The sequence below is a fragment of the Sciurus vulgaris genome (genome assembly GCF_902686455.1).
Source record: "Sciurus vulgaris genome assembly, chromosome: 11".
Taxonomy (NCBI): domain Eukaryota; kingdom Metazoa; phylum Chordata; class Mammalia; order Rodentia; family Sciuridae; genus Sciurus; species Sciurus vulgaris.
The window spans coordinates 86,734,864-86,748,747 of NC_136472.1; the positions used below are offsets into that span (position 1 = coordinate 86,734,864).

General features: G+C 36.5%; 1 protein-coding gene across 1 annotated transcript; it reads left to right on the plus strand.

Moving 5' to 3' along the window:
- Window positions 1-5,487: 5,487 nt before the first annotated feature.
- LOC306639893 (tripartite motif-containing protein 43-like) lies at window positions 5,488-11,625 on the plus strand (the record flags this gene model as incomplete). The annotated part of the gene is made up of 6 exons (XM_079103572.1): window positions 5,488-5,898; window positions 6,769-6,864; window positions 7,446-7,676; window positions 8,309-8,331; window positions 9,857-9,954; window positions 11,123-11,625. The coding sequence occupies 6 exons, from the start codon at window positions 5,488-5,490 to the stop codon at window positions 11,623-11,625; spliced, it is 1,362 nt and encodes a 453-aa protein (XP_078959698.1).
- Between the last annotated feature and the right edge of the window lie 2,259 nt (window positions 11,626-13,884).

The following is a 13,884-nucleotide window of genomic DNA, read 5'->3' on the forward strand; positions in this document are numbered from 1 at the left end:
TTAAGTCTATGAAGTAGGCACAAGTCAGAATATTCAGGACCACGGGGATCCCTGAAAGTCTTTTAATTTTCAATACATTTTCCTGCCTCTTTCATCTATATAAAAATGATTCGTTGATGTATTAATACAACCTAAAGACAACACAGCCTATTTATAGACTGAGATTCTTAAATATTTAAAGAGTTCGTACAAAGCAAAGACAAGATGGGGAATGGAAATGAAAAAAAAGTCCAAACACACGCAACGATACTCCATCCGATTCATGAAAGGAATCAGAATTTTCAAACACACTGAACAGAGCAGAGTTTGGAGGAGGGTGCAAATGATAGACTCAGGCATCCAGGGGCGGGCGGAGGGCAGACAGAACTCGGGCCCCTCTGGCGGACCCGGGATTTGGGGCACCTGCTTCAGAACAGCTGCGGTGGCGCCACAATCATGCCTCTGCGAGCCCAAGCGAGCCCGCGGGCTGTGTCAGGGGAGAACCCGGGAGAGTTCGCGGCAGGAACGCAGCGCAGCTGGACTGCTCTTCATGGTTAGAGCTGCAGAAGGAAATTCATTAAGGAGCAGCCCCAAGAGAGCACGTAGTGCTGTGTGAAAACATGCACGTAAAGTGGAAAAACGAAATTCACACACCTAATTATTGCCCGTTGTGGGCTTCTACCATCTACCCACCTGCAACTTCCAACCAATCTTGGTTTCATGTTCTAAGATTTACCGAAAAAAATTAACAGATCATCATTTGACGAGAACATTGCCATAAACAGTCCAATTTCATTTTCATTTGTATGGTGGCAGTAGATACCAGTGAAGGTTCCAAGGAAAGTGAAATAAACCTGAACCTTTCCTCTCACTCCGATATGAGGTCTCAGATCCAGCTTGGAAGGGTCTTATGTAGATTTTCTCAGAGAAAGGTGGTCCTTACTTCTCTAGGCAGAATTAAAAGTTAGCTTGAAAAGCTTTGAAAACTGTAAATGAACCATCCATTGTTTAATCCCAAACAGTACAGAAACATATTTAGAATATACTTTGCAATTACACAACAATCATAAACTGTCAACCAGCATTTCATAAAATACTGGAAAACAAAATAATAAAATTAAATCATTTTACTCTCATCACCCCTACAGTAACTTTATGAATACTTTGGGGAAATACGTAGTAGTTTGTTTTTTCCTTCTTCCTTTTCTAAGTTTTCTTCTTGTGTTTTAACATAGGGATGCTTTAACACTGAACTAAATCTCTAGCCCTTTATTATTTCATCATTTTTAAAAATTCACTTTAATCTGGTTTTTAATTTTGTTTTTGGTACTGGGATTTGAACTCATAGGCACTTAAGTGTTGAGGCCCATCACCAGCCTTATTTATTTATTCATTTGTTCATTTATTTTTAAATGTTAAGGCAGGGCCTAGCTAAATTTCGTAGGTCCTCACTAAATTGCTGAGGCTAGCCTAAAATTTGTGGTCCTCCTGATTGGCTGGAATTACAGACTCAGGCCACCACACCTGCCCAGGCAGTATTTTCTTAATAAATACAGATTTTTCTACTTTACTGAGAGGAAGGTGCTAGAAAAATTGATTAAGAACTGGAAATAAAGCCCTTGGTTTAACAGTTATGGACCCTCAGACTGCAACTGTGCTTTTAGAATCCAAGATCATTTCTAGAAAGCCCAGTTGTCAATACTTACCAGACTGTGAATTGTATATGTACAAATATGTAAGTTGGAAGACTAAAAGATCAGGTAAGAATTCTCATTTCTTTTGAAACCTTTATGTTTCAAAACTAAATCTTGGTGTGAAGTACACCAGGAAAGACAGGCACCCAGATTTAAAGATCAAATTTTGTAGAGTGGGAATATGAGTTATTCCTTTTCAAAATGCTATTTCTCAAAATCAGTAAATAAAGAAACTATTTCTCATTTTTTTCCCATTGTTGTTTCCCATTTTTTATAATGTTGCTGAAGGTTCGGTCCTTGTCCCTGATGCCAGTCCAATTACCAGGACAAAGTTTTGAGAAAAAGGAAAAAAGATTTATTGCTTTCCTAGCAAAGGAGAAACACAGGGACTCCTGTCCCAAATGCTGTTATTCTATCCATCAGTAGGAACAGGGGGCTTTTAAAGAGGTGATTCAAAAGCTACATTACACATGTTTTCTGTTGGCGTTGTAATCCACTTGTTAATTTGGCAGATAATCATTTCTGAGATCTTGTGGTGCCATCTTCAAAGTGTGAATTACTTCCTTCCTTCGATGGGTGTGTACTCAGGGACAGATAACTCTGCCTCGGATGGGGAAGAAAGGTAATCCTATTTCCCCTGAGATTAGGGAGGGGTGAGATTAGGAAGAAGCAGGGGGAAAGGAAGAGAAAGAAATGTGCTCATTTTAAAAATAAGTTGTAGTGGCAGAGCAACAAGGGTTATATTCAAAGCATAAAGGGGACCACTGTTACAATAATAAGCAAATTACAGCTGTCCGTAACAATGGTGTATGTCTGTAATTCCACTAATCTGGAGGTGAAGTCAGGAGGATCTCAAGTTCAAGAGCAGCCCAAGGAGCTGACACTATATCAAAAAAATAAAGAGATATATAATTATAATTATTATTTATTTAATGATTAAAAATAAATAGTTACAAGGCAAATTATAAATTAAGAAAAGCCCCAGAAAGTTCCCTGAGCTAAAATTTTTTGGCAGTTGTTCCCTGTACCTTTTAGATGGGTCAGGCAGGGTCAAGCAGAACTCCTGTCCTTGGTGGATACCTTGGGAAAACTGATCTGGAATATGAAAGCTGGAGAAATCTCTGGTGTGGAGTGGAATCAAAGATATTCTTAGATTAAAATAAAAAATAAATCAATAACTGCATCACTTTCTATAGGACAGGATATAATTAAAGTTAATTTCAAGCAAAACACTTTCAAATTTTCTAAAATATTTGATAAAAGTATAAGTTGATGACATCTCTTTTCTATAATTTTATAAACAACAATAAAAATATTCCAAGAAAATTACATATAAAGTGGACATTTGAAGGTTCAATTGTTGTAAAATCAGGGTTGTTGATGAGAGGACGTTTATAGAAGATTGTTTATAGAGATTAGCAAAGGTGTTAAATCAAACCTAATCATCCATTCAAGCATCTACCCCACCCTCCAAGAAATGCAGTCACTTGGAAGAAGTGGGTGTGGTTTCAGCAGCAATAAAAGGACACTTCAGGAGCCAAACTCTTTATTCGCCAGAACCCACAGAGTGTCTTTGGGACTGGCTGGGAGATTTCTGAAGTCTGCCACTAGCACACAGAGGCCCTGATTCCTGCATAGACTTCATATTATTGCTTCTGCAGCAAGTATTGGTGAGCCACATGCATATTTCTTAGGTGAGTATACAGAAGAGTAGTTCCTGCTACTTTCTCAAATCAAAGCAAGCAAATGTGTGATCGTTAATGATCAGCAAACTGAACTTGTTTTCTGTGAAGTTATGTAATTAGCTTACTTAGAAATGATTAGACTGCTATTTGTCATCTTGTCTTGTTACATACCTTGGAATTAATTTGATGATTAAATATACTTCAATAATTTATGTATTCTATTGTTCCTATGTATTAAAGGAACCAATTTACATCCTCCCCAAAGTGTTTAATAGCTTCTTTTTCTCATATTCTCATCAGACGTTATTGTTATTTGTTTTGTATTTGTGATGATTGCCATTCTCATTGGAGTGAGACTCACAATGTAGGTTTCATTTGCAATTGTTGGAGGGCTTAAGATATTAAACATTTCTTTTTGTATTGTGAAAGTTGGGGAAGTACTAGCAATTGAACATGGGGGTGTTTTACCACTGAGCCACATCCCCAGACCTTTTTATTTTTCATTTTGAGACAGGGTTTCACCAAGTTGCTTAGGGCCTACTACATTGCTGAAGTTGGTCTTGAATTTGCAATCCTCTTCCCTCAACCTCCAGTCTCCGGTATTACAGGTATGCATACTGATCATATTTTTTCATATAAATGTCTACCATTTTTACTTTGAGAACTATCTATTCAGTTAATTTGCATATTTATTAACTGGGTTATTTCTTTTTATAGTGCTCAGTTTTTTGAGTTCTTTATATTCTGGGTATTAATCCTGTCAGACAAGAAGTTGACAAAGATTGTCTTCTGCTCCATAGTTTCTCTTTAATCTGTTTCCTTGCTGTGTAGAAAGTTTTTAACTTGATGCCATCCCATTTATTGATTTTTCTTATTTTCTGAGCAATGGAGGTCCTAATCTGGAAGTCTTGTCTGGCAAAATACATTCTGTCAGAAAGCACTGCTTGTTTCCTGGTGCCAGTTAAGATAATCATGTGTTTTCCAGTGAGAACAGTACTTGGAAATAGTTTTAAGAACTTGCTAGATATACTTTTAGTTATAATTTGTGTGTATTTTGTTGTAATACAGGAGTATGGATAAGAAAAATAGGAAGAAACTACAACAGATTAGTATATTCTTGTCAGAAACTATGGTTCTTTCTTTTTTTTATAAAAGGCTGATTTTTTTTTTTTGCGGGGGGCATGGATCAGTGATTGAACTCAGGGGCACTTGACCACCGAGTCATATCCCCAGCCCTATTTTGTATTTTATTTAGAGACAGGGTCTCACTGAGTTGTTTTGGAACCTTACTTTTGCTGAGGATAACTTTGAACCCCATATCCTCCTGCCTCAGCTTTGAACTCAATACCCTTCTGCCTCAGTCTCTTGAGCCCCTGGGATTACTGGTATGTGTCACTTTGCCTGGCTAACATAGGCAGTTTTATAACTTCACTTGATAATTATCAGTTAGTTCTCATCACATTTTCTGTAGGTTTTTGAATGTGAAAACTGGGACGTAGGATGCCAAAGTATAATGCTCCTTTGGTGAATCTTCACCTTCATATGTTTTCTGGACAAGTAAACATGGATACCAATACATTCCATGGTCTTGCTTTGTAGAGAGTTTTAATGAACCTTACATGTATCCATGCACATATCTAGAATCCCCATCTCCTTTGTAGCAAATTTCTGGATCTTGAGTGCCCATATACATGATTTGAAACCCACTCACTAAATGGGCTGGTGGTTGCTGATGGGGTATTCTTTGGTCACCATTTCCTTGATGGTAGAAATGTCTTTCTCCTTACCACTCTTCTCTGTGGAAGCCATTCTGCCTGAGCCCAAGTTGGAAAGGAAGAGCACTAGGATTTATAAAGTTCTGTTTTATGCTGAGAAAGAAATAGGATGGGGTGCTGATGACTTGGCAAGCAATAATGTTTTTTACAGATTTTGAGAGCTCTCTTTGTGCCTCAGTTTTCTGATTGTGTCATATGCAAAATAAAGTCTAGTCTTCTCTAGACATAGGCTTATTATTGGGTAATAACTTGAATAAAATCTTGCTTAGGTCTTTGTCTTCCCAGGGTAGGAATAATAAAGTTGTTCTGATTCTCTTCTCTTAAAAAACAGGGAAAAGAAAAAAAAAAAGAAAAATGGACTCAGACATCCTGCAAGCATTCCAGAGAGAACTCACCTGCTCCATCTGCCTGAACTACCTTGTAGACCCAGTTACCATGGGTTGTGGGCACAGCTTTTGTCATCCATGTCTCTGCCTTTTTTGGGAAGAAGCTCAAACTCCTGCTCATTGCCCTATGTGCAGGGAGCCATCACAGCAAAGAGACTTCAAGACCAATATTCGTTTGAAGAATCTGGTATCTATTGCCAGACAGGCCAGTCTCAAGCATTTCCTGAACTCTAAGGAGTACATGTGTGTTACACATAAGGAGAGAAATAAGATCTTCTGTGAAGAGGACAAGAACCTGCTCTGTTTGCTCTGCTCCAACTCTGAGGAGCACAGGGCTCACAGACACTGTCCCATTGAGGAGGCTGCTGAGGAATACAGGGTAAGTGATGCTTCAGAGGGCACTGAGGAAGCTAGAGGGCAGGATGACTAAGATTGTAAGGCACATGAATGATCATTCTTTTTCTGAATGCCACATACGGCTATAGGTGCCAGTGATAAATTTGTGAATAAAGCATGTAAGTATATCTGCCTTAATGGAACCAGGGAGAGTGATGAAGATAATTTATTATAACTTTATAATAAATCAATTATATGGCATAATGCTTAGGGCACCTTAAAGCTCTCATGATCATAAAGTGTTTCTAAACTAACACACACAAAAAAAAGAAAACTAACACAACTAAATGTTCTTCTGGATGTTGTGGTGCGCACCTGCAATCCTAGCTAGTCATGAGACTGAGGCAGAAGAATAGTCATTTGGTGGATGGCTTGGGAAATTTAGACCCTATCTCTAAACAGAATAATAATAGCTTTTAAAAACACCTGGGGGTGTAGTTCAGTGGTACACCACTTTTCTAGCATGAAGGAACCTCTGGATTTAATTGCTAGCATGGTGGGCAGGGGAGTGGTACTACAAATTCAAAAGACTTCCATATAGAATACAATGCATTGGAACTCACAAAACATTAGTCCCAGTAGATCCAAATTCTGAAGCAAATTGCCACACTACCTTAGACATAATGGTACTTAGGTATTTGCCTATTTCCTTAGGAAAATATTTTCATCACTTTGTGCAATTCCATCCTCTGAATCTGCTAAAATTGATACACATACCTTTCAGGGAAACACCAGTCTTTTGTTCTCCCTAAAACTTTTTTAAATTTTATCTAATATCACTTGAAATTCTCCATATTTGTATGAAACCATAATCTACTTGCTTGTCTAGTACTCAAATTTTGTTTTCTTACAGGAGAAGTTTGTAAAACAAATGAGATCTTTTTGGAAACAGATGAAAGAAAACCAGAGAAATCTAAAAAGGGAGAACAGAAAAATTAACCAATGGGTTGTAAGTATGAGAGTCTATTACCCTGAGAATCAACTTAAGACAGGAAAGGTAGAAATTTATCCATTCATCATGTGAGTTGGAACCATCACAGGATTTTATCAAGATCTTTCTTGATGGCTTCCACTTGTGGGGGTACAATGCAACACCGCTTCTCAGGGAGAATAATTGTACTCCAGAGCTGGGAGGTTTGATGTTATCCACATCTTTATTGACAGAAATCACAGAGTTGCATACAATTTATGAATCATTCATAAATTCCAATGGATAGCATGTAACCTTTCAGATTTGAACAAATATATATATATATAAAAATTATCAATGAAAAGCTTTATTTCCACTTGTTTCAGCAACTCATGAAATAGATGAGTTTGAGGGAGGACAGATCTGGCTCTTAATGTAGTTAATAAGGAATGAAAAATTAAGGGAAAAGAAGAATGAATTAATGATTTATGAAAAGCAGGACATAAATTTATGTTGGTAACTTATTATATATGACATGTGTCAAAATGCATAGATGATGTTAAAGTGGAGGAGGATAAAGTAGGACTGGTATTTGATCTAAGAAATCCATGTCCTTGCAGTGGTATGTGCATTTGCACAGAGAGGCTACCAAGGCAGCTTATCGAATGGTGCATCCAGATGTCCATGAGGAGGAAAAAGAACATTTGGAGACACTTATAAAGGAACACAAAATTACTGTACAGCAACTTAAGAAAAGCAAAGCGAAAATGCTTCAGAAGAGGAAACAGCTAAAGAAAGTCTTTAAGGAGCTAATGAAAATGTGCCATAAACCAGATGTGGAGCTGCTCCAGGTAAGGACTGAGGATATGATTGAAAATATTTTATAATGTGACTTGTACACATTATTGGGTACCAAAGATTTATTTTTATGAATCCTACATTTTTGGTAGGATCTTCCTCATTTGCAAATAATTGACAGAGTGCAACTTCTATGTTCATGCAGCAAGCAAGCTTTGTTAAATTGTGATGGTAGGTTCCTCAGGTTATATTTCCTTCTAAAATTATCTTTTTTAGGTTACTTCATTAAAACACAGAAGGGAATCATCTATTCATGGACATTCCATTTTTGTCTCCAGTTGTGCAATATAAGAAATTGGAAATAGCTAATATTTATTACATTCTTTTTTGATTTGAATGTCCTTAGTTCAAATTGCCTTTAGCAAATGGCCTTTTGTGGACAATTCCTGCAAAAGACCCCTTTGCAGACAGCTTCTGATTTGCAGCAATGCACGGTCATTCTCAGAGTTCTGAATGTAGCAAGAGTTTAGATTCAGCCTATTGTACTTTGATGGTAGAAAATTAATTTACACAAAGGGTTGGAGTAGTAGTTATTTTTTTTAACATTCTCAAATACAAAACCTGGATAGGTAAGAAGAGCAAATTCTGATGAAGTTTAAACTTTCTCTTTGTCTTTTCTTTACAGGATTTAGAAGACACATTGGCAATGTAAGTTTGGCTTTCAGTGAAACCTCGGGTTCCATGTGAATACCAATACCATGTGTTTCTGACAATGAAGGGAGTACTTACTGAGATCGTGTGCCTTTTCCCTATGTGTTTGTGTTTTACTGAGTATGATTTCTTGTTCCCTTTTTATCAAAAGTTAGCTTTTCCCTCCCTGTGGCTGAGGGGTATATTTATTGCTGAGCTTAAGCAGAGGTTTCTAAAGACAGCTATCTATGATAGTAGAGTTTAAGTCAAATATATTGAGGTTATACCCAGACGATAGGTGAGAGAAATAGGCCAAAAAATAAAAATAAAAAAGAGTAAGAAAGATTCCTTAAGTGTAGGAAAATCCTGAGTTGGTCACCGTGAAGCATGCCTGTCATCTCATCACTCTAGCTTTCAATCCTTGGTACAAAAAAAAAAAAAAAAAAAAAAAAAAAAAAAAATCTGGAACTATCCTACCCCATGATAATGTAGTTGCACTAAATGTCAATGTTATGTCAGCTTTTAAGTGATACCATCACCTTTAAGTGATCTAGGCATCTACGGAAAAAAAAATCTTGTACACTAACATACCTTCAAAGTGTTCTTTCCTTTGTCTCAGCTACAAATTTTTGGAGAAATTTACATAGAATGAGCCATGATAATCCAAGATCACTTAGCACTCTAAGTGTTTCTTTTCAACTCATTATAGCATTTAGCTGAGCAAGCTGAGAAGTGTTTGTGTCTGCATTTTTAAGAGTTCACATCTGCCATTTTAACCTTTTACTATGTGCTCTATGACCTTCACTTGAGCATGCCAAAGAATATATGCCATCTTTTCATCTTGAACTATGATCCTTAATTGAGCATGCTCAGAAAGGTATATATTTTAGCTGGACACGGTACTGCAGGCCTGTAATCCCAGCAATTTGTAAGGCTGAGACTGCAACTCAGAAGGATGGCAAGTTCGAGGTCAGCCCAATAAGACCCTCTCAAATTATAAAGGGTTATATGTGGTAAAGTGTCCCTGGGTTCAATTCAAGGTACCAAAAAGAGAAAGAGAGACAGAGAGAGAGGGAGAGAGAGAGAGAGATACCACTAAGAAATGTACATTTTTTTCTTTTCTTTCTTTTTTATTCATGGGGATTGAAAGAAGGGCCTCATCCATGACAGACAATTTTACTGAGCAACATCTCCAGTTCAGAAATATACATCCTAATACAATGGCCCCCAAAGAGAATATATATAGACTCTGCAGAATAAAGTCTCCAAGCTTACTTTCTTTGGAGAGAGCATTGCTTTTCGGACAACTACCATACTCCTTAAACCCTATAGTAATAAATATTTCTCCATTCTTTTATATTCTGATATGCTCCATGGCTTCACACTCAACAAAATGCAAACCCCTTTCATTAGGTTTAATTGGAATATGATTTTGAAGAAGAATTTTCAATTGAGTAATTATGTCTTTCTTTTAGCACTGTTTGAAACCAGCATTGACGAAGTCTTGGTTCCAGAAAGATCAGTTTAATTTTTTTCTTTGCAGGTGTGAGTTAGTGGTGATGCACATGCCTCAGCCTGTGAGGCCACAGCTCAATGCTCAACCCATCACTGGACTGGTAGACACACTTAAACACTTCCAAGGTGAGTGTCAGTCTGTTTGAGGGACAAGTGCACTGTGCCCTTCAATGATAGTTTTCTATGGCTAATCATTCCCTCTTTATTGATCTTGCACCTAGCAAAAGGGAACAGCCTGCAACTAAGAATGTAAACCATATTTAGTGATATACATACCTCTGATATTATGGAACAATGTAAAGGAAAAAACATAAATGAAAGCTGGCGTAATTTTAAAAACCCTGTCATAAAACTGATAATTAGGAAAAGGAAATAAAAAGACTCACTAAGCCCCAGAAACATTATCAAATATAAATAGCAGATATTCACTGAGTCATACTAATGGACTCATGTCAAGGCATTCCAATTTCAGGTGCAATTAATTATGGTGATGAAATTATTGATTTTATATTTAAAATGCTTTCCTTTAATGTTTCTCAGTAATTGAATTTGTAATACATCACACTCGATACGATAAACCTGCCACAAAATAACAAATGCACAGAACAATTTATTAAATGTAATGAAGTCAGTTGCCAGTTAATGGGACAGTATATGGAACTCCAAGGTAGACCTAAATCTTACAGGTTAGTTTATCGAAAAAAGACTAAGGCTCAGATGGTATCAAGTTTAAAAGGCAGAAAATTCTTTCTGGGAAATCAATTATACAATATTTAGATTTTCTTAAACATAAACATGCTTTTTTTTTTTTTTTTTTTTGGTGGTACTGGGGATTAAACTCAGGGCCTTAGTGCTTGCAAGAGCAAGCACTCTACCAGCTGAGCTATCTCCCCAGCTCTAAATGTGCTTTCTTAACTAGAATATCATAATATCCCTGATAGAATGATTGCATTTAATTTGATCTTTTTTATTTTCTATTTTTCTTAGGAAACAGTAATGAAGTTTAGTCACATTGCTATGGACTTGAGAATGCTCAGGTTTCTAGATTTTCAGGTGTCATGAAAAATAACCAACAGAATTAAGTTTTATAATGTCTGAATTTTTAGGAATATTTTTCCCTGTAGTTAGAAAATGTTCAGACTTACTGGTAGCCCATGAATCTGATATTGTTCTAGCCGGAGCTGTTTCGCTAATCCTTCCTTGTTTTTTTATGTAAATCTCTAAATAGACTCTCATCTCATATGAAATTTTCAAAAAGGCTTATTTTGTCTGAAATATTCTCTTCTTTTCACAGTGAACTTTTCCTTCCATAATGAAATAAACAGTAGCAATATCATGCTGTTTGATGATGTGAGAAGTCTGATATTTGGACAAGACAATGAAGATGAATCTTTGAATTCGGACAGATCAAACTTCTTTGCCGCATGGGGAGATCAGGCCTTTGCTTCTGGGAAATATTACTGGGAGCTGGATGTGAATGACTCCTGGGACTGGGCTGTAGGAGTCTGTAGGGATTCTGTGGTAAGGAAGAATTACACCATGATAGAATTAGAGGACGTGTTTCTCCTTTTAAGTGTGAAGGAAGAAAAACATTCCAGTCTCTTGACTACCTCCCCAATATTTTTTCTGCATATAGAGAAACCTCTGGGATGTATTGGTGTGTTCCTCGATTTTCAAAATGAAAGTGTGGGTTTTTTGAATGTTGCCCAAAGTTCCCTTATATGGAGATCACCTGCTGGGTCCCTGAATTTCCCTGTCAGGCCATTTTTTTTCCGCAGGCCAAACAATTATGGATAATTGAGGAGCTTGACTTCTGTGTGGAGACTCCATATTTGAGGGACTCCTCCTCAGTTGAAGCAAAGTAATAATGCTGTAGCTATTTTTTTCCTCTATCTTTATGTAACCTCATTTTATTAAATATGAAGATAGGATACAATGTAAAATTTTGTTGGCTCAATTTTCCTTTAATAAAAATCATATTTAGTGGCCCATCATCTACAATATAGGCTATGATTGTTTCAGTGTTTTGTGTTCTCTGTGTGATTACAAAAACATGGGTTCATGATTCCAAATCAAGTTCTAATGCAGGAACACAACAGTTTGCACATTTAGACAGATCTGACTATCTATAATGCACCCATCAGTTTGAAATCTCCCTCTTGATAAGTGCTATGAATCAGTTCACCCTAAGGGTGGAAAACATAGTATAGGGGTGTGTGTGTGTGTGTGTGTGTGTGTGTGTGTGTGTGTGTTAAAATCATATTGGGCACGCAGAAATTTTATGTTGATTTAAGGAGCTGGGACTGTTGCTCAGTAGTAGAATATTTGTCCAGCATTCAGGGTTTCATTTCTAGCAGGGGTGGAGGTGTGGGAGGATTTAAGATTTACAATAATCTCCCAGGGCATGAGGCAAGAGGTGGGAGGATAGAAAAATGCAATATAGACTTGTCCTTACTGACTTTTCCATCTCACCATCAGGTAATAATCCATTGATTTTTAATTGCTTTCATACCATACTTAATGATATATTAATTGACATACTTCTGCCATCAAATGTTCTTCCTCAATGTATTATAGAAATCAACAAATGTTTGTTAATAAAAAATTAAAATGTAAAGCTTGGTAGACATTGCTGTCTGCCATACCTGGGAAAGAGTGTTCACTATGCAACCTTGAAGTTACTTACATTCACTTTGCCAGTTTCATTACATATCAGTCCTGGTGCAAAGACTTATGGCATTTCCATTTATTAAACACATTGTGTGGCTTACATATAAATATATCCTGTGTGATTTAAATACAAAAACACTTATACTGCTGGGCTTAGTGGAGCAAACCTGTAATCCCAGCGACTTCAGAGGCTGAGGTAGTAAGCTTTCTAACTCAGGACTACCTTTATCAATTTAGTGAGGTCCTATGCAACTTATCAAGTAAATAAGGGTTGGGTGTGCAGCTCAATGGTAAAGTACCCTGGATTCAATACCCAGTATTGATGAAACAAAACAAGAAAACCACCTATACTATAATAATTATGAAGAAGAAGCTGAGACAGGAGGAATTTAAGAGACTTGAAAGAAGGTGATGATCTCCAAATGAGCTTTAACTTTGAATTCTCTGTTTCTTCTCATGTGAATCAGCTCAAGTGATAGACCAACATTCATTCCCATGACTGTGAGATGATATAATATAATGCAAGTAGAGTTTACTCTAGTACCTAACAGTATACAAAAATAAATATTTTCCACAAATATTAAAATGTTATTAATAGAAATGATTTACTACTTTAGCTTTTTAAAATTTTAAATTAACTTTTAGTTGTTGATTGACCTTTATTTATTTACTTATATGTGGTGCTGAGAATGGAACCCAGTGCCTCTACGACTAACACTACCACTGAGTCACAACCCAGTCCTACTTTAGTTTTCTTGATATGCATTTTACTCACTCCTTCCTACCACTGGCTAATGTGCAACTTCAAGGGTTACCAGCAAGCCCTGTCTAACTTCTTTATTTTCAGTACATGAAGTTGCAGCCTACCCTGCTAATAAAATGGAATTTATGCAGTTTCTTACATTCATGTTCATACTCATGTATTCACCTTGACAGTAGCTTCATTACTGCATTTCAATTGTATGCAAATAAAGAAACTTAAAGTTACTTTATATTTTTCATGTAGAGTACATATTTATGAAACTACTGCTTTAGGCTTAAGATGAATTTTTATGTCCTAGATCTACACAGTCTTTGTTATTCCCCTTCTCACATTAGAACAAAAGCATAGTATAGTCATATTATGCTAGCTTGAGGAAAGTTTTCAAAGTGTAGCAAACATAAGAGGACAGAAAAATATTAGAGAACAATGTTAAGGAAAGCCAAGAGAGAGAGATTTCCAGATTCAAAGGTTAAGGAGGGTCCATATTTTGAAATTTGAGATTATTATCTTATTTTGTGCTATAAGATTGATATTGAAATTTCCCTAGGGACAAAAATATGTACCAGTGGAATATGAAGATCTCTAGTGATAAGAAAGCATAAAATGGAACTTACAATAATGGA